This window comes from Thunnus thynnus, chromosome 20 (genome assembly GCF_963924715.1).
Source record: "Thunnus thynnus chromosome 20, fThuThy2.1, whole genome shotgun sequence".
NCBI lineage: Eukaryota > Metazoa > Chordata > Actinopteri > Scombriformes > Scombridae > Thunnus > Thunnus thynnus.
The window spans coordinates 13,302,344-13,322,070 of record NC_089536.1 but is presented as its reverse complement, the minus strand read 5'-3'; the positions used below and the strand labels follow the sequence as shown (position 1 = coordinate 13,322,070).

Below are 19,727 nucleotides of genomic sequence, written 5' to 3'. Positions count from 1 at the left end.
TTTTAAGCAAAAACGCCAAAAATTTTTCTGGTTTCAGTTTCTCAAGTGTGGGGATTTGCTGTTTTAATTTGCCAATGTGACAGTAAATTAAACATCTTCAGGTTTTGGGCTGTTAGTCAGACAAAGAGAAACTGTTTTATTTCACAATTTAACATTTTATGGACAAAACCATTAATCAAATAATCAACAAAATAAGCAGCAGATTAATCAATAATGAAAATACTTGTTAGTTGCAGCTCTAATCACACTTCTATTAGACTTTAAATGTTTTATACGTCAAATGATGCTGATGATAAGTGTTGTTGCTGTTATGAATATTTCTATTGTTACTGTTATTTTAATTTAAACTTCATTATTTTACTGCCATCCTCTTTTAAATCCTTGAGCTGCATTTAATGTATTTAAGACGCTATATAAACGCTCTTATTGTTATCATTAATAATAATAGTACATCCTGACTCAATGTAGGCTTTGTGACTTGTGCATACTGAAATTCACATTTTGACAAATCTACTTATTTCTTGAGGCTGTAAGAGTTAGAAAAGTATTTATTTTGAAAATGCAAACCGGAATCCACGTTTTAAATGTGTGTGTCTTGTCTCTGGTCACTTGTTGAGCGCAGCGCACACACAGGAAACCAGGCAGTATTATCTCACGACTGTCTTCAGTGGAAGACACATTTTTTAGGACACATTTTTTAATGACTATAAATAATTTTGACCAGAAATATCTGCACTGAACAGGATTCTTCTTTTTTTTCTTCCGTGTGTGTTTTATTAAAAAAAAAAACGCCCCACAGGCTCAACTAGAGATCCGGACTGAAAAACCTCCAGAGCGCACATCATGTCTGAAGAGGCTCCAACTCAGCAGCAACCACCTGAGCAGGAGAAGAAGCCTGATGAACCCCCGCCAGCTGCTTCAGACGCACCGCAGGAGTCATGCAGCAGCCCCTCAGCCGAGGAGAAACCCCTTTCCTGCCGCGCTCTGGTCCTGACGGGCTTCGGAGGCTACGACAAAGTGAAGCTGCAGGTGAAAGCGCAGAGCCAGCCGCAGCTGCAGGCGGGAGAGGTGCTGGTGCGCGTCAAGGCGTGCGGGCTGAACTTCGGCGAGCTGCTGGGCAGACAGGGGCTGTATGAGCTGCTGCCTGCTCCGCCTGTCACGATGGGGATGGAGGGCTCCGGGGTCATTGAGGCAGTCGGGGAGGATGTGACTGACAGAAAAGTGAGTATGGGCCTGCTGAGTGCTCAGTCACACCCATAAAATGTCCATAAACCGTCTTATCTTGTGTTCTTGAGCTGCTAAAGATGCTGATTTGATTTAAAACCAGCTTTACAGCAGCTAAGTGTTTCTGTGTAAATGTGCTTTTTGCATGGAGTGGAAAATCTGCATCCTACTGGTCCTCAGTGAGTGGCACATGGGTTCTGATTCCTGCCCAAGACATGCATGTAAACCTTTCCAAACACAACACCAGATTATTTCTCTTGCCATAGTGTTCCCCTTCTCAGTAGGGAAATAAAGAAAACCTGTAATTCTTTGGTATTTGATGGCTGAGCACAGAAAACCATAGACTCATTGTGAATTTGAAGGAACGTCTATTAATAAGTTAGTCTCACTTCCCTCTTGAGTCAGAGTGACGAAAAGCTTTTCAAAACAGACTATATCTCCATATTATATGCATTAAAAAGCTAAAACTCTTCATTAATAAGGTGCAAATCAAATCAATCAATGTGATTTAGTCTTTGTGCTTGAAAAAAAAAAAACACTGCAGGAAGAGTCTCTCTCTCCTGCAAATTCTGGTGTTATGAATAGCTACAGTGTTTGATTTACAGTGTGTGCTTTAAAGTGTTTTTACATTCTTCCCCCCCGGCACAAGACTACATTTACCCTCTGCTTGAAAAGAGTGTTCCAGAGGTCAAGTTTCATTAAGTTTTAATTTATCAAGAGAGATGAAAAGGTACAGAATATTTATGTGTCTGTGCGCTTTTTCAAAACATTCACTCCCTGCCAGCTCCTCTTAATTCATTAACATTTTTTTCCCCCCAGTATCTGCCAGAATTCAAGAGCCATTAGTTAGTGTTTTTATGACATTTCTGCTTTTTTGGGAGGTCAGACAGAGTTGATATTGACTGGTAGTAACAGCTGGTATTGTCAGGTGTGAGTGCTTGTGGTTTGAATTTGTTATTTTGGTGTGAAAACTGCCCAGATTTCTCACTAACATTTGATGTGGTTACAGGACGGGTTCACAATTTTTAAATCTGTCTTATAACAACAGTCGGGTGTCCATATGAACAATGAAAGAGATTTTCCTTGCTGTAATCGTTCCTCCTGTTCATACTGGCTGTTAAAAGATCCCCCTTCAAATGTGCTTTCAGTGTAAATGATGGAGGCCAAAATCTACAGTGTCTGCACAGTCATTTTGTGAAAAAATGCTAAAGTTTATCTGAAGCTTATATGAGGCTTCAGCAGTCTGAGTTAGTCATATTAAGTGGATATCTGCCACATTTACAATCTTCTTAGCATCAAAGTCCCTCTTTGTGTTTCCTCGGACAGTGTTTCCTTGTTGACATACAGTGGAAGTATAGTAACAAAAAGAAGAACTTTGGAACTAAAAAGACTGTAATGTTGAAAGATATCTACTTGCTTTGACCAATTTGGGCGACTGAAGTTTCATATTAGCTTTAGATAAACTTTTCAATACATTTTTTTGCACAGAAGGAGGCTTGTAGATTTTGGCCCCCATCACTTATATTGTAAGTGCATTAAAAAGGGATTTTCTAATGGTCAGTATGAACAGGAGGAATGATTATGGCAAGAAAAATCTGTTTCAATGTTCATTTGGGAATCTGACTGTTGTTTTAAGACAGATTTGACTATAGTATCTGCTGTCCACAGCTGTTTTATACTCTATGAGAAGCTTCTTCTCCAGTTCTTGAAATTCTTGCAGCATCTGAAGGCAGCAGAGCAGATGTGTTGAGAAATCTGCAGCTTCTGATTTTAGGAGTGCCGCGCCTTAGCGTTGTGCCATTATGCAAAGCTGCTCACTGTGTTTGTCTTCATTAAATCAGCTGCAGATGACACCAGGCTGCTACAAATAACCACACACACTCTCTCACACACACACACACTCACACACACACATTTACACTTCTAAATCCATCAGACTAGTCCCTTAACTAACTCTTAAATAACTCAGTATTCTGCTGGTTATGTAGGAGACGTGGGATTAGAGAAGCTCATTCATCTTGATTCCCTTTCCAACTTTTTTTTCTTTTTTGTATTATTTCCAGCGTTTCATGTTTTATTCTTGAAATGCATGACGGTGTAAACACTGCTGTGTCACATTTTGCAATGTGATGTGACAGCTTACGACATGAGCATCACGAGTGAAGAGGCGTCGGATTAATTTGGGTTTATAAGCATTAATTAATGGCTTAATTGATGGTTAATAAATATTTTACTAATGCTTTATAAATCATTTATAAGCTATTAATAAGCATAGTCTCTGGGTTGCCAGGTTGTGTAAGAGTTAAAACGGTTTCACACTCTCTGATATGTCATCAGATCTGTAACTGTTGTGGTTGAAGTGTCTTCCTAAAGAATTAGATAAAGTAAATGTTATGGTGGTTTAGGTTTTTCACAACATGGCACCCCAAAATTGATACTTAATAATTGCTTATAAATGATTTATTAACCATTAATTAATGCTTATAAACCCTTTATAAAGGGTACCTTATCAGAAAGTGGTACCTTTATCACCATTGTACTAATTAACTGAATATAATTACTTAGTAATTATTAACTAATTAACAATCTTTAGTGTAAGCGGTGTCAGAGCTCCTATCAATCAGATTTATTTGTCTTTTTAGATAAATAAACATTATGCTTGACCACTTAATTTTATAGCCTCCCCAAGCTTAATGTACTGGCCCCGCCTATTGTATTTATTTTTACTACATATCACATATAAAACCACAGTGACTCATTGCAAGTGACATAAAGTCACATTTTTGTGAATGCTAGCCAGTGTTTCCTTGTAAGTTTAGATTTTTATGCTCATACTGTTGGCACAAAGAACCAAAGCAGCTGATTTTTTATTTTTTTTTATGCTCTCACTGTTGGTCTCTAGAAACCAAAGCTATTAGCTGGAGTCATTCATGCTCTGTGTGCTTACATCGATGCATCACAGGGCTCCCTCATATATTTTTCTGCCTCGTCATTAAGTTTATCCGACAAACAGATGATTCAGGACTTCGGGATGTTTTTTGCTTATTTTTCTCTAAAATTTTCATCCTTTCCAGTAACTGTTTTCAACAGAGATGATAAATCCAGGGAGCTTTGCACAAATGCATCCACACATGCACCACAAGGCTAATTTTCATTGGACTTCAGTCAGTTGTGTGCTTGTTTCATGCAGGATTTTTTACTTCCAATTCCATATGTAACCGTATCTAGTGTGAACTTGACCATATTAGGCACTAACACGAGAAGAAACAACCATATTTAGCTGTAATGTGAACAAGGCACATAACTCATCTGTGAATCTGAATAGTTAAAGGAGATGTACTGACAGGCAGATAGATGCAGGCCTGAATTTCGGGGTCAGACATCAGACCTTTCCATCAGATCAGTCTTTTCTGTATTATACAAATGTGTCTTTTGTATTTATTACTGAAGCTCCTTCCTGTCCCTCTGTGTCAGTTTGGAATTTCCCTCCTCTTCCTCCTCCGCTTACCAATCTTTTATTTCACCCTCGTCTCATCCCTCCCTCCATCCTTCTCTCCATTTTCGGAGAGCAAGAATCCTATAGGGGGAGTGGTGCGCTCATGTTTAAATGGGGCCAGAACGAGCCGGACTGGGTCAGCGAGGCTTCACCAGATGAGGAACAAAAGGGTGTTGCTGTTTCATAAGACTGTGTAGGATGGCGTGTTGGATGGCGTGTAGGATGGCGTATGGGATGGCGTGTAGAGGCGGTACCCTGTCGCAGAAATTTCTGGATAAGATGTATTGACAGTCTATCATTATATGCTTGACACCTTTATTGATATTATTAATGATGGGAGCAGTCGTTTTTGTTTAACTGTTTCAACTGGCCTCTTTGAAAGAAATGCACCATGTTCTCTGTGAATAAGCTCTTTAATCAACCTAATGTGCTGAGTGTGTTTTTATTCATAGATTATATATATATACATACAATCTTTGCACAAAAGAGGCAGCAAAAAGTGACATGTCCCACTATACAAAATGTGTTTGTGTGAGGTTTTTTTACTTGTTGTGCATGTTTGTGTCCAGATATTTGTGTGTGTGTGTGTGTGTGTGTGAGTGCCAGCTGTCTATTGTCATGGGTTTGTGTGCAGCAGGAAGTAGGTGTGACTCAGTGCTGCTGAAGCTGTTATAACAGGAAGCGGCGTAGCGTTCCTGTGCCCTTCACTTTTTTGGCAGATTTCGCAACACCAATGATACTTCGACAGCAGCTTGTCTCTATGGAAGAAAGCAGCATACGAAGCACATAAAGCAGGAACAGCATTTCCCAGAAGCCCCCTTGTCTGTGCCTAAAGAGTCACATGTTCAGGCACATGCAGCAGGTTTCATGAATCTAAATACATTTAATATGTTTTGAGCTGGTTGTGTGGAAGTCATGGCGCAGGATAAAGTTTCTGCACTCATGTCACACATTTAGTCGTATACTGAAGAAAGTCCACAAGAGAGGCCTGTCTGTACAAGTAATTAATTCACACTAAGCAGTTAAATTGTGTTTCAGTTAGAGCTGAAACAATTAGTCAATAGAAAGAAAATGAATCTGCAACTATTGTGATACAATTAGTGTTATTTTATATTCTTTGTTATGCAGTAAATGAAATATATTTGGGTTTTAAACATAGATATAAAGATGGAAGTAGCAAGGCATGACATCACTCATTGATTTGCACTGGAGCCAGTTTGAAGCCCAGACTATGTGAGGAAAAGGTCAGGAGAGCATTTGTTAGGTCAGATGTAAATGGATTGAAAAAATACCAAGTAATTCATTAAGTTGGAAAAGTAAAACAGCAAACAGCATGTACATTAATGATAAATAACATTCCCAATGACAACCCATTATAGTTATCCTCTTATGTGGCCCAGTTCTATCAAAACCTGTATTCATCAACTAATAAAGAACCTAATATAGATAATTTCTTAGAGAAATTACAACACAATGTCAAGAAAGTTGACAAGGATTTCATGGAGATGTGATGATGAGTCACTTGAAATAACTGATTGTATAAGAAACCTTAAAAATAACAAATCACTAGACAATGATGGGTAAACATATGAGATTTATAAAGCAGAGCTAGCTCCTTTCCTGCTTGATATGTTCCAAGAATCAGTTGAAACTGATGAACTCCCAACATCATTAAAACAAGTTGTAAGGTAGGACAAAACAAGCATTTTGTAGACGATATCGATACCATGGGCTCTTAGAAATTGCGATGGGCATTTTTCACTGCTTTTTAGATATTTAATTGAGAAAAATATTCGACTGATTAATTGATAATGAAGATAATGATATATGAAGATAATGTAGTTGAATTTGAATCTAAGTTCAGTTACTTGCCAAATATCACAAAGTATAGCGACCGTGAAATGACCTACCACTGCTTTTTGAAGATGAATGTGGATGTTGACACAAAGCAGAGCTGAAATGTAATGACTGGCTCACATGTCATTCAACATCAAAGATATATCAAATGACTTCCTGCCTGCTTGACCTCAATTTGCCGTTTGATACCACCGGATGCACTGTGTAGAAAAAAAGTGTCTGTCTGATGAAAGATTCAGTTGCTGCTCTCTCTTATGTCCACACACCTGTCTTATACTCTTTCCTTCATAACCTTAAAGCGGCTATAATCAGTGTAATTGAAATTAGGGGCGTCATGCAGTCAGTGTTTATAGGGGGCAGTTTCAAAAATGCATAAGTAATGCACAGTACTTTGTACCCTTTATAGAAAATCTCCTTGTGTGCATCCCCTGTTTTGTAGGACCTATTTCAGTGCTGCACAAAAGCTTTAAAAACCCATTGTATGCTACCTCCCCAGCTCCAAACAGCAAACAGACACAGTTGGCAACTCGCTGGTGAACATAATGGAGCATTTAACTGCTAAAGGGGCAGATATTTCTCCCAAGAGTTAGTGGAGATCAAAACAGTGCTAAAATGCATTGAATTTGGGACTTCCATTCAGGTGGTCAGAAATACGACTCCAAATGAATGATAATTGTGCTCCATAATCTGCTGGATGTGTGAATTGAGTAGAAGGGGATAATATGGCAGTATTTTTTATAGGTTTAAAGTGTTAGTTCATCCAAAAAAATCATGGTTTCTCACTTACCCTCAGTGGGATCTAGCCATAGAGATAGCTTTGTTTTTATTTGCCAAGGTATTGATTTCTGTCTCTGAGATTTCTGCCTCCACCCCAACATAATGGAGGTCATTGAATTTTTGTTTTCTACTTTTTACAGAAGAAATAAATCCTACAAGAAATGTTTACAGCAATGTCTGTGGATTGTTCTGTCTCTGGAAGGACACATTTCTGAGTCTCTAATGTAATTTCTCAGTATAGTGAACACCACAAACAAAAATTACCTCCATTGTATTGGAGTTGAGAGAGAAATCTCAAAGGAGGATATTGCAAAAGCTAGACTAACTAGACAAAATTACCTGCATGGCTAGATGCCACTAGAAGTAAGTCAGGAAAATGGTTTTTGTCATTAATTTTGTCAATAATTTTGGTGAATAAAACCTTTAAATCTGCTACATTGCTGTGTAGTTCCTGCCACTGTGAACTACACACTTATGTCTCCCTCTCTTCTTCTCTCCATCTCTCCTCCCTCAGGTGGGGGATCGTGTCATCGCATTAACTCGCAGTGGAATGTGGCAGGAAATAGTTGTCGTGTCCGCTAACCGCACCTTCCTCATGCCTGAGCAGATGAGCTTTGAGGAGGGAGCTGCTCTCCCCATTAACTATCTGACCGCCTACATGATGCTGTTTGAGATGGCCAATGTTAGGCCGGGCAAGAGCGTTCTTGTCCACATGGCAGCAGGTAAGACACATGCAGTACATACTGATGACACTTGAGATGTGATTTTGACTGCATATTATTTCACTCAGTTTAGTCGTGAGCTGCAACTAATTATTTTCATTATCGATTCATCTGACAATTATCTTTTAAATGTATCAATCATTTTGTCGATAAAATGTCAGAAAATATTGAAATATGTCAATCACATTTTCCTTGTGTCCTCATGTCAGCTGTCCAAAACCCAAACATATTCAGTTTACAATCATATAAACCAAAGAAAAGCAGCAAATCCCCCCCATTGAAGCAGCTGGAACCAGACAATGTTGAGTATTTTTGATTGACTGATCAACTAATCAATTTATTCCACTAATTGTTGCAGCTCTAGTTTAGTCAAAATACATTAAATCAGTGGTGACTGATATGCAAGCAAATAATGTAGTACCTTTTCCTCGGTTGATCAATGTTATTTAAAATATGACAATATAATGATGAGATGCATAATTCCCTGTAAAAACTTTAATTTCTCCAAAGTTTTCCCTCTCTTCTAATCTCTGTTAATCCAAAAAATATCAACACATCAATTGATATTGAAAATAATTAAATAATAAGTCACAGCCCTACTGTGGTTTAGAAACAAATACTTCTGTTTTGAGAAATGAATCGTTTCTTATGATTTAATCTCCTCAAACTAGATTAGTGGTTTCCAACATATTATATGGTTGGACAGGCAGTCTGCGCCATGATTTCACTGTGAAGGACAACAAACCCGTCAAACACCTCCCCCTAGTCTCCCGGGTAACCTGTGAAGAGTCACACTGCTCATTCAGTCCGGGTCACTAATCAGTTCTCTGAATGCACCCACATTTCTGTTCCGAAAAATTATCAGCGGAGAGACTATTGGTCAGAGGTTAGGATATGTTGGGTGTGTGTATGTGGTATGTGTGTGTAACCACAGACACGGTCTCTTAACAGCTTATTCATAAAATGGCAAACAGGATCATTATCAGGCATGGTTGCTTTGGCAACACCTGACATTTCAAAAAGGGGCTCCAACACTGTGAAATACAAATATGTCCCCTTTACTGTGGAGGATCATGTTTGTCCAGGTGTTTAAATAATCAGCATCCTAGTATTATTCTGATCAAGAAGATGTAAATAACTGATTTTTGGATGGATTTTTAGCCACTGACAAGCAACATTTCCTCACAGAAGTGTTAAGTTATGCTTCAAAATTACTGAGCCTGTAAAATGAGAAACATAAACTGATAAATCTTCTTAAAGGTTCCTCTGAATATACAGTTTGGTTGTTGTGGACAAAGATAATGAGACTAGAGAGAGCACAACAGTTTTTAACTGCCTAAAATTTCTACTGGAAATTATCCTGCAGTGTCAGTGATGTAAGATACAATAGTACACACAATACCATGAAAATGACTTAGCTGTGACTCTCGCTGCATCATACATATTCACTCTAGTTTAGTTGTAGTTGTGTCTAGTCAAGAATTAACTCTTAATATGTATCAAGACTCTAGCCTGCAGCCACGCCAGCAGCTCTGTGAGGCTTTACTGAGGCGTTGAGCTAAATGCTAACATCAACATTCTCACAATTCAATGCTTACATGTGGATGTTTAGCAGGTATAATGTTTACCATGTTCGTCATCTTGATTTAGCATTTTAGGATGCTAACAGTTGCTAATTAGCATTGACAGGGATGTTGTTAGTTTTCAAAGTAATCAAATATTGGAAAAATTTTGATTTTGACCTGATGATGGCGGTAGATGAAAAGTTAAGGGAGCAGCAAAGTGATTTAAGTCAAGATGAAATGAAAAATGTCTTTTTAACTCTTTTAGACTACATCCATATCATATTGTACACCTAGTTTACAATATATGCCAAAAACAAAAAACAAAAAAATCAGTTTCTTTGTATTCTTATATCAAAATCCAATCATGTTTTCTTCCTGTAAAACAAAATATGAAGTGTGCTCATGTAGGCTTGAGCCAACTAATTTCAACCAATGATATCATGACATGCACCTATCAATGAGTTAAGATCCATTGTGACACGCCTACTTTTCAACCTTTAAATCAAAATCCTCCCAACATTATGTTCCACCTGTTTATCCTGTTTTACTCGGAAATACATCATGATACAGAAGTTAGATACTCTCGAAATGCTGTTTCATCTGGATCATTCTGTGATAGACATAAATATTTGTACCAAAATTCATGACAATCGTTTTTGAGACAAATTCCCTCAAAACCACAAATGTCTCATGGTAGCACTAGAGGAAAAGTCGAGGGATCACCAGTCTTTGGGATTCATCCTCTGGACAATGTGAATGTCTGTAAATTTCATGGTAATCCATCCAACAGTTGTTGAGATATTTCAGTCTGAACCAAAATGGTGGACTGACCAATCATGCCGCTAGCATGGCTAAAAAGTAATAACTATTAATTTGAGTTGTTTAGTTTGTGCTCTATTAGCAATCATGTTATAATTTAATTAGATACCACTCCCATTAGCCAATTTGATGTTTCACTCCCATTCAGAAACACAGTGGCTCCTTAGGTTCTTATTTTTGCTAATATTCTCAATAAATTCCCGATTGATCCAGCATTACCTTTACTGCTTTATTGTAGCAACAGTTAAACTTGAAGTATGAGAGTCACACCTTCAGATGTTCCTCACATGAGGGTGTGAAGATAACAAAACCTTTCACACAGGCAGCGAAACCTCTTTCAGACAACAGAAAGTGCAGTTCTTGTATATTCAGTGTTGAGTGGGTGGCTGTCAGCTGACCTGAATGAATCAGCCACATGAGGTCAGGGTGAAGAGGAGGGCAGGAAGGATTACTGGTGAGCCTGCATATCCAGGCAGCCGTCATTTTGAAAATATCCTTTCCCACAGTGCAAGACGATAAAAACCAGAAGGCACTGTTTGCTGTTGCAGCAGTTTCTTCCTTCCAAAGTTCCAGCCACCCTAAAATCAAATCAGCAACCATGTTTATTATGGTTGCACCATTGCATCATTTTTAGCTATGCTAGCGGGCTAACGGCTCTATGGATAGCAATGTCAGTCCGGCATCTGTCAGTCCACCATTTTGTTCCAGACTGAAATACCTTAACAAATTGTGGATGAGTTGCCATGACATATAGTACATATATCCATGGTGCCTGGACGATGATCCCTAATGACACTGCTGATCCCCTGACTTTTCCTTTAGGGCCACCGTCAAGTCAGTTTGTCCAATATTTTGGTTTACAACCAAATACATGCAAACCTAATATGGTTCCCATTAGCTTCAGCTGTACTTCATGGTTCAGCATAATACACTCAACTACAAGGTAAATGTGGTAAACACCAGCTAGAATCCACAAATATCAGTCATTCCAATCTTTATTTATGAGTTCAAAATGGATCAAAACATTGCTTCTAGTGAAATAAAATGAACAGATTCAGTTGAGTTGGTGTGCAGGTTGTACTTTTGTCAAACATTGATTGTTAATAGCCTTGCATGTATAAATCTACACTCCTTTACTGAATGATTTGAATTTGTTGAGATATTTCAGTCTGGAAAAATATGATTTTCTACAAAAGGACATGAAAAACTCCCTTAGCCAACCAGCCTTGAATCGATGGTCACATTTCTTTACCCTGCAGGCTTATTATTTAAATATGAAATAATAAAATAACGTAAGATTGTATTCAATTTGTCTCTGCTGAGTTTTGGTAAATTCTTAACTTCTTAGGTACAATGTATTATGAGTGATACAGTATGTGCAATATTCTACTATTTCCTAGGTGATCACTGAAACGGTCATGAGTAAGCTGTAGTTTGTTGTGCGGCACAGCTAGTAGCTTATTTAGTGATTATCTCTATTAGAACAACACTGTGCTGCCACAGCACTTAAGTGTTAATAGGTAGGTGTTTTACAGAGTGGGATTAGACAGAGGGTGAAAAGCTCTGTTGTGGCAAGTGAAACACCTGCAGTTGCTACTGTTCTCACTCTTGTTTGTGCTGCTGTCTGCACATCTGTAGGTGGTGTGGGTATTGCTGCTACCCAGCTGTGCCAGACTGTGCAGGATGTGACTGTTTTTGGCACATCATCCGCCTCTAAACATGAGACCATTGCCCAAGGCGGAGTAACTCACCCCATTGACTACCGCACCAAAGATTACGTGGAGGAAATCCGCAAAATCAGCCCAAAAGGTGAGAAAAGACATCTTCATGTGCCACATAATACTGAAATTCCTGGCTTTCTTGACTGGCCAGGAAATTTTATATTCTCATATTTCATATTAGCAAGATTTCTATGTCTTTTTTCTTGAATATCAAGTTGATATGGAGACATAAAATGTGATTATTTTGTTACATCTATTCTATTATTTTATTCTGTCTCTGCAGGAGTGGACATAGTCCTCGACCCACTTGGTGGCTCAGACACTCAAAAAGGCTTTAGTTTGTTGAAACCTTTGGGAATGCTTATAGTATTTGGTAAGACACACCATATATTTCAACCATTCATTCACTTTATCATAACATACTGTATGTGTAGCTTTATTTTACTTGAATTACTTTATTTTTTTGTATGTTTGGATCTATAATTGAATTAAATATTGATTGAATTTGGAGCTTTATTACCTATTTGTAGCAAATGTATTAGTGTTTGTGTTTACCTGCCCAGGGACTGCAGTTGGAAATTAGTTAGTAGCTAAATCTGGTTTAATACATCTCTTCTCTTTGTATGAGATTAATGTATTTTGTACATCGTCTCTGACAAATAATGTAATAAACTAAACTAAACTAATTGTAAGTAATTGTAATTAGAATAATGATTTTCTGTATCATTTTATCAAAAATAAATGAACTTAAATGACAGCTTAGGATCAGGTTAGGGCTGCAACTAACGATTAGTCTGGCGATTATTTTCTCAATTTATTGGTCCTCTGGTCTGTACAATTAATCACTGTTTCCTAAAGTCCAAGGTGACATCCTACAGTCAGAAAATATTCATTTGTATTATATTATATTCATTTGAAAGGTTGGAATCAGAAAATATAGGCGTTTTCTCTTAAAAAAATGAATTATTAATCAAGTATCAAAAAAGTTTGCAATTAACTTTCTGTCAATCAGCCAAACGATCTATGGACTAATCGTTGCAGCTCTACATCAGATACTCAGTGTGTTTGACATAGTAACTCTCAGACCTGCAAAGGGAATCTCACTCAAAATTGAAAAGGGAACAGAATTATTTTATTCCTCCTTCGTGAGCTATGTAATATGCACAAATATGATGTTCAGATTATTGGTAGTTGTTATAATGTCCGTTATTTGTCCCACGATGAAATAAACAAAGAAAGAGGATGAGCTCTTCACAGCTGGAAAAACTAATTTTGGTTGGTCTTGTATCACAAAATGGACGAGTACAGTGATATCTTGTATACTAAGTGACTATGAAAATACTATTAGTATACAGTATAGAATTGGGACGCAGCATAATTTAAGACATTTTCATCATGGTCTATTCTACTGTTCGTCACTCCAGGCGCAGCCAATTGTGTGACGGGCCAGAAGAAGAACTTGTTGGCCATGGCGAAGACCTGGTACAACCAGCTGTCTCTCACAACCCTGAAACTGATGCAGTCCAACAAGGCGGTCTGCGGCTTCCACCTGGGCTACATCTCTGATGAGCAGCTCATCAGCAGGACTATGTCCACACTGCTGGAGCTCTACAGTCAGGGAAAGATCAAGCCCCGCATTGACTCACGCTACCACTTTGAGGAGGTTAGTTTGAACATGTTTCATATCTAAAGTGTGAAATAGCTACGACTTACTTGGCATGCATAATAGCACAGTTTGGACTGAGGTGAAATGGCATCAACCTCTACTTCTACTGTTCTCATCAATTAAAGGCCAAACTGCAAAGAAATGTCTTTAAAGAGGAAAAAAAAGGAAAATTGTAGTTGATGTCTTGCTGATTTGCAACACACAACTCTTTTTTTAGTTTCTTTTTCTGCTGAGAATTAGATAAAAAAGATGCACTCTCATGTCTGTACATACCAATGTCAAATGTCAAACTATTTCTTTTTGGTTTTAAGTACATAATGGTTTTTTTCAGCTGCACAAAAGCATGGCTGTGTATCAACTGTGGGAGTAAAGACAGGAGGTCCACTGAGGCTTCTTCTGCGTCACAACCTAAAAAAAACCCTGGTGTTTTCCTCCTTTCCATTGCTCATGTGCTGTGGTGGATGAACAAGCCTCTGTCCCCCCATCAGATGAGATGGTACTTAATGGCCGTTGCTAGGTGACAGTCTAAATTGTTGCCGTGGCATCCACTACTATGGATATCTGTGTTTTCAGTTTTTCTGCCTGGCTTCAAGGACAGACAGGAGTTGGATTCACCCTGGCTGTATGTATGAAACAGCAGGAAACTGACAATAGCTGAGGCAGGAAATCAAAGGAAGCACAGGTGACTTGGGGCATGGATACCCATTGTCTCATTCATCTTCCTCCTAGTCCTTACAGATCAGTCATTAGTGTGTGCTCATGTAGTCACTGCAAAACAAGCCCAATTAATTATGTATTTTGTTTTTTACCAAGGAAACATGACCTGGACATGCTGCTGATTTGGATTTGATTTTGTTTCCAACGTGATCTTAAGAAGATAAAAAGCAAGACACACAAAACATGAAACATAAAAGTAAACAATAAAAATCTTTAAAGCACAAGTTACATCAGTACACACTAACCCAAAAATAGATATCCACACCAAAATGCTAAAATACAACAATAAAAAAGTATGTAATTGATGATGATGATGATGATCAAGGAACCTGCTCTAATTGACATTATTACATTATTAATGCATCATTTAATACATGAATGCATCAAACGTTTATGTTTAATGTTAAAGGGGTCGCTCTAAGTGACAAACCTACAGAGAATTACCAGCAGACCCTCCTGTTCCCCTCAGCGCTACGGAGTGTTTTAGTGTCTTTCAGCTCACTGTTTTGGTTTTACAACACCTGTTTCAGTTTACTCTCACCAACCTAGTTTTTAGCTGCAGCAGGCAACAGTTTTAAGCTAAAACGTTTTCATAAACTAAAGCTAGTTTTATGCTCGACGCAGGGTCCCTGGCGCAAAGGTGTGCACACCAGAAATTATGTTATCACGTCTTTTGCGCCAAGCGCGAAGAGTCCACAAATTGACGCAGCACTTGGTTGTGCACTTCTGAATTTTTGTAACTAGGCACATGCTGTGCGCAAGTAGATCTACCTCACAGTATCTACACACCCACTTTACTACATGGCACACCCACTTGGTTAGGTTTAGGCATGAGCAGTGAGATGGTTAGGGTTAGGGTTAGGGGTCAGGGGGGCTCTCCTGTAGCATGCCCTCATGGTGACAACATCACGTGTCGTGTGGTAAAGTAGGCATGTTGTGTCGGTCTTCAAGACTGCAGACAGACCCCTTTTGCTGCAGAAGTGGCTGAAGTGCATTTCCTCGTCGATAGCACGCATCAGCTTCACAATACGGCTATATTCCTCATTGAGACGTCTCTCTGCATGTAAGGGACAAACAGACCATCTCCTCTTGCATCGCCTTTGTAGTTTTAATAGCCATAAGAAGATAAATTCTTCCTTGTTGAGAGTATAAACAAGGCTCCAGCGTGGCAGACAGACAAAGTTAGCGACCAGCTGGTGTACAAAGTGGAGCATTTAGTAGTGAAAGAGCCAGATATTTGCCTCAGGAATGAGTAGAGACCAAAAACAAAACTTATAGGAGACTGAATATTGGACTGACATTTGTCAAATGGACACAAATATGACTCCAAAATGAATGCTAATGCTGCTCCATGTCTGTTGGATGTGTAAATAAGCAGCTGTTTGTGTTCAGTCCAATACCTTTGACCTGACCACTAAAATAGGAATGTTTCTGTTGTGGCCCTCAAAGCAGCTTTACAGCAGCTACAGGTTTTTTTCAGGGTTTCCTGACTGATTTTAGAGCTGATTTTTTTTGACATAACAGGGATTTTAAAAGGAGACACACTCTGTTTTTGTCAGAAAATGATCTTCTGTACACATCCGTTTTGCTCCTGTCTTTTCTCAGGTGGCTGATGCCATGAAGCGCATGCACGAACGCCAAAATATTGGGAAAGTCATCCTTCTTCCTGAACCCAAGAAAGAGGAAGAGAAGCCAAAGTCCAACCCCGAGCCAGAGGAAAATGTGGAAAAAACTGAAGCTGCCGTCGATGAGAAGAAAGAAGACACCACAGAGGAAGTTAAAGCAGAGAAGGATTGAGTAAGAGAGTTTATTTGGATGGTATTTGCAACCAATTCCTCATTGAGGTTCTCCATTATTCAATTGTCAAAAAAAAGAAAAGAGAAGAAAAGCAAGATGCTATGAATTCTTGGATTTTGTCATGATTTCAAATGTCTATGAAAATTTGTTGTGCAATATGTCTATAGTATAGTGTCTATGTTGGGAACACCTGTGTTTTAAGTAAAATGTAATCTGTTACATCAGCTAAAGAATGATATATTCTGATCACAGACCTGACAAAAGCTCAACTTGTTTATTAAACGTGTCACAGAAAAAGAATCATTCCTGAAATCTGGCAAAATAATTGGGATGTAATCAGAATACATTACTGAGCTATTGCAGATTATAAATCTGATTGAGTAATTAGTAACTGCAGTTTTTGTACTGTAATTTACCCACCCAGGCCTGTTTTATCAGTGTAAGACTTGTTAGAAATAATAGTGATTATTAGTCAAGTTTCAAGTCAAGATTGTGATGCACTACTCAGAAAATCTGTTGTAGTTGTAACATTACTTTATCTCTCTGTGGAAAACCCAGGTCAGTATCTTACTGTAGTTTAATTGTTGTGTTTTCCTCACATTTGTGCCAAATTTAAAGCAAGCTTTCACCACAGCCATCAAGCCAACTGTGAATAACAATTAGCGGGACTTCCCCTGCCTTGGCAATCACTCTTGGGTTTTCTTCCAAAACAATGTCATGCTGAACTTCAGCTAAAACTTTTTGGCACACCATGTAAAGGCAGGTTTTCTCACTTCAGCATTGTCCTGTGATTTAGCTGCTTCTTAATTCTTTTTACTGCCTCATCAAAATCAAAATGAGGAGTGCCAAGTTTACAGAACTCGCAGTATGTGTTCAACATTTTTGAAGAAAAACTGGGACGATGCTTTGCTTTCGTGTCAGCCTTTTTTCTAATCATGCTTCTATTATTATGCACTTAAACTTTGTATTTTAAATGTCCATTACGTATTCATTAGTAAGCATATTGATTTTCATTTCTTGCATATATGTTTCTTCGGATGGATGACCTCAAATAGCAGAGTTTAGGCTCAGTTATTCAGATGTTTTGTCCATCTGTGGGTGTAATTCAATGCTGTGACGCAGAAGACGCCACTGAGACACAAGAGAAAGACTTTTTCCCTCCATCCACACCACATCAGCTCCTCACATTCCTCTCCCCACCCTCTCAGTCCTGCTTTCTGTCAGTATCCGGAGCTGGACTCTCTCTCCCTCCAGCTTACTTTGTTTTGATATCTAAAAACGTACTTGTAACGAAATTTCACAGATAATGCTTTTGTTATTTACACTTGTGACATTTTTTTTCTTTGCCACTTGGACAAGTATTGTTAAGCTTGGCCAGGTTTCCTTCTCCTAGTATGCAGTAAGATCTGATGTGGAGTTTGAGTGGGAACTGGATTCTCATTGTGTTTGTGCGAAGTAAATTTTACTGCAAAAAAACCCAGTGTGATTTATCTGGAGGTCTTTTTAATTATTTCAAGAGTAATTGCATTCTTTTGGGTTGTAGCACTGCTTATTACTAAACCCACAATTCCTGTGATTGCCTGATGTTTCCAACCTACTACTGAATTAACCGAAGGGCGGACGAGGTTCACTAATGAAAATATATGAGCATTATGAGCATGCAGTAGAGAAACATTTGCTGAAGACATTGCAGCCTACCAACTCCGTTTTGCAAATATACCTGTAACGCTTAAAGATTCAACATGTCTGATTGCAGTGGCTGTAAACATCTGGGAATGTAGAAACCCAAGCAGTTGTCTAAACTTGGAAAAGTGTCATGTTTCCAATGATAATTTGACACCAGTGTAAGTGGTATATTGTCCGCTCATGCAAGGAGGGACATCTGGTGGTCAATGAAAAATTGTGCCTTTTAATTAGTCATAAATACTTTCCACAAGGTTGCCTATGAACAAAATATGCTGTAGCTTGCCTTGTCAAATGTGATTACATCATGAAATAAACTGGTTTCCAGCAATCCTCCTAATCAGAATCAGACATTGCATTTGTTTAATGACAGCCTTAAAGAGTAAAAATCCTGCAAATAAAAAGAAAATATTTAACCATGTATATCTATTCAAGACTATCACAAACTACATACTCATTTACTTAGAAAAGTCTAAAACATTATTATAGGTATTTGAATATATTTGTAATGATGGTTGACCTGTTTGAAGATTCAGGCAGGCTTTGTCAGACATCCACTGTTAATAAACAGTAATCGTTGCATTTAATTACAATATAACAGATAAAAGTATAACCATTTTGTGTGCTGAATGTAGTACCCACTAAAAGTATGTTGTTCTGCAGGATGTTATGCTCCAAAGTCTTTTAATGTCTCATAAGTGGTATTGCCAAAAGATTAGAGGTGTTACTGGTGGTCATAGAAAAATGATGTGGTTTTTTTTTTGGTCATTTTTATACACACTTAATGTGCACCTGCATAGGTCTTCTAGGATTATCTGTGTTTATGTCGCACTAACCTGTTTGTGTTATTAAAGTGTTATCGCACATCTTCCTCCAAGCTTGTGAGTCACTGAATTGATTCCATGATGCTTCAAGGGACATTGAGTGTTTAATTATTTTTACTGACCTTTACCAGTAGTCATAACAACACTGTCAGGTAATGGTAAATCATAAGATTTTCTGTAACTGAAACCACACTGAATGACGGTTAACAAAACTATGTTTCATACACAGAACGGATGTTTGTTAATTCAAGTTCCTTTTAGCTTCACTAATGATTACTAATCATTAGTGAGTAATAGCTGTAATCATAGATTATTTACAGTCAACCTACTTGAACCAAATTCAAATTTTCTTGCAGCCAAGAAAAGAAACCACAAGTGAGATCATAGCCTTGATAAAATGTAATTTAAACTCACCACTAGTTGTCTGAGAAATATCAGTATTGGACCCGCAAACAGTTTGTATTTACTGACTGATATCCTGACATACATGGACACCAGCAGGGGTCCTCAGCTGGTCATGTATGTGAGAGCAGGGATCTGAAGCACTGAAAACTGCTGGATTCTGCTCAACAAACTAATACTAAAAGGATCATATCAATATTTATCTGCAAGTTATGACTAATTTACTACAAAATGTATCATATTTATATAATTTTCTAAAACATACATCTAATTATCAACATTATCTTCTGAACTATTTTAGAAGACCAAAACTACAGATTATTTGAGCTATATCTTAGCATGAGAAGAATGAGTAATAGTAATTTTGGCTTCTCTAAAACAGTATGTTTCTGTCCCAGAAAGAAGAAGACAGTTTCCTGTTCTGCCCATTAAGCTAAAACTTGTGAGTAAGTTCCCA

General features: G+C 38.0%; 1 protein-coding gene across 1 annotated transcript; it reads left to right on the top strand.

Annotated features, from left to right (window-relative positions):
• Positions 1 to 609: 609 nt before the first annotated feature.
• LOC137171607 (synaptic vesicle membrane protein VAT-1 homolog) lies at positions 610 to 18,921 on the top strand. Its single transcript, XM_067575626.1, has 6 exons — positions 610 to 1,221; positions 7,869 to 8,076; positions 12,099 to 12,269; positions 12,465 to 12,554; positions 13,606 to 13,844; positions 16,170 to 18,921. The coding sequence occupies exons 1-6, from the start codon at positions 844 to 846 to the stop codon at positions 16,359 to 16,361; spliced, it is 1,278 nt and encodes a 425-aa protein (XP_067431727.1). The 5' UTR covers positions 610 to 843; the 3' UTR covers positions 16,362 to 18,921.
• The last annotated feature ends 806 nt before the right edge of the window (positions 18,922 to 19,727 follow it).

What these genes read in the sequence shown, in the direction of transcription:
- LOC137171607 (XM_067575626.1), top strand. Translation starts at nt 844, where the DNA reads ATGTCTGAAGAGGCTCCAACTCAGCAGCAACCACCTGAGCAGGAGAAG. An exon ending in AGGATGTGACTGACAGAAAA is followed by an intron (nt 1,222 to 7,868) that starts GTGAGTATGGGC and finishes CTCCTCCCTCAG; the next exon opens with GTGGGGGATCGTGTCATCGC. An exon ending in TCTTGTCCACATGGCAGCAG is followed by an intron (nt 8,077 to 12,098) that starts GTAAGACACATG and finishes GCACATCTGTAG; the next exon opens with GTGGTGTGGGTATTGCTGCT.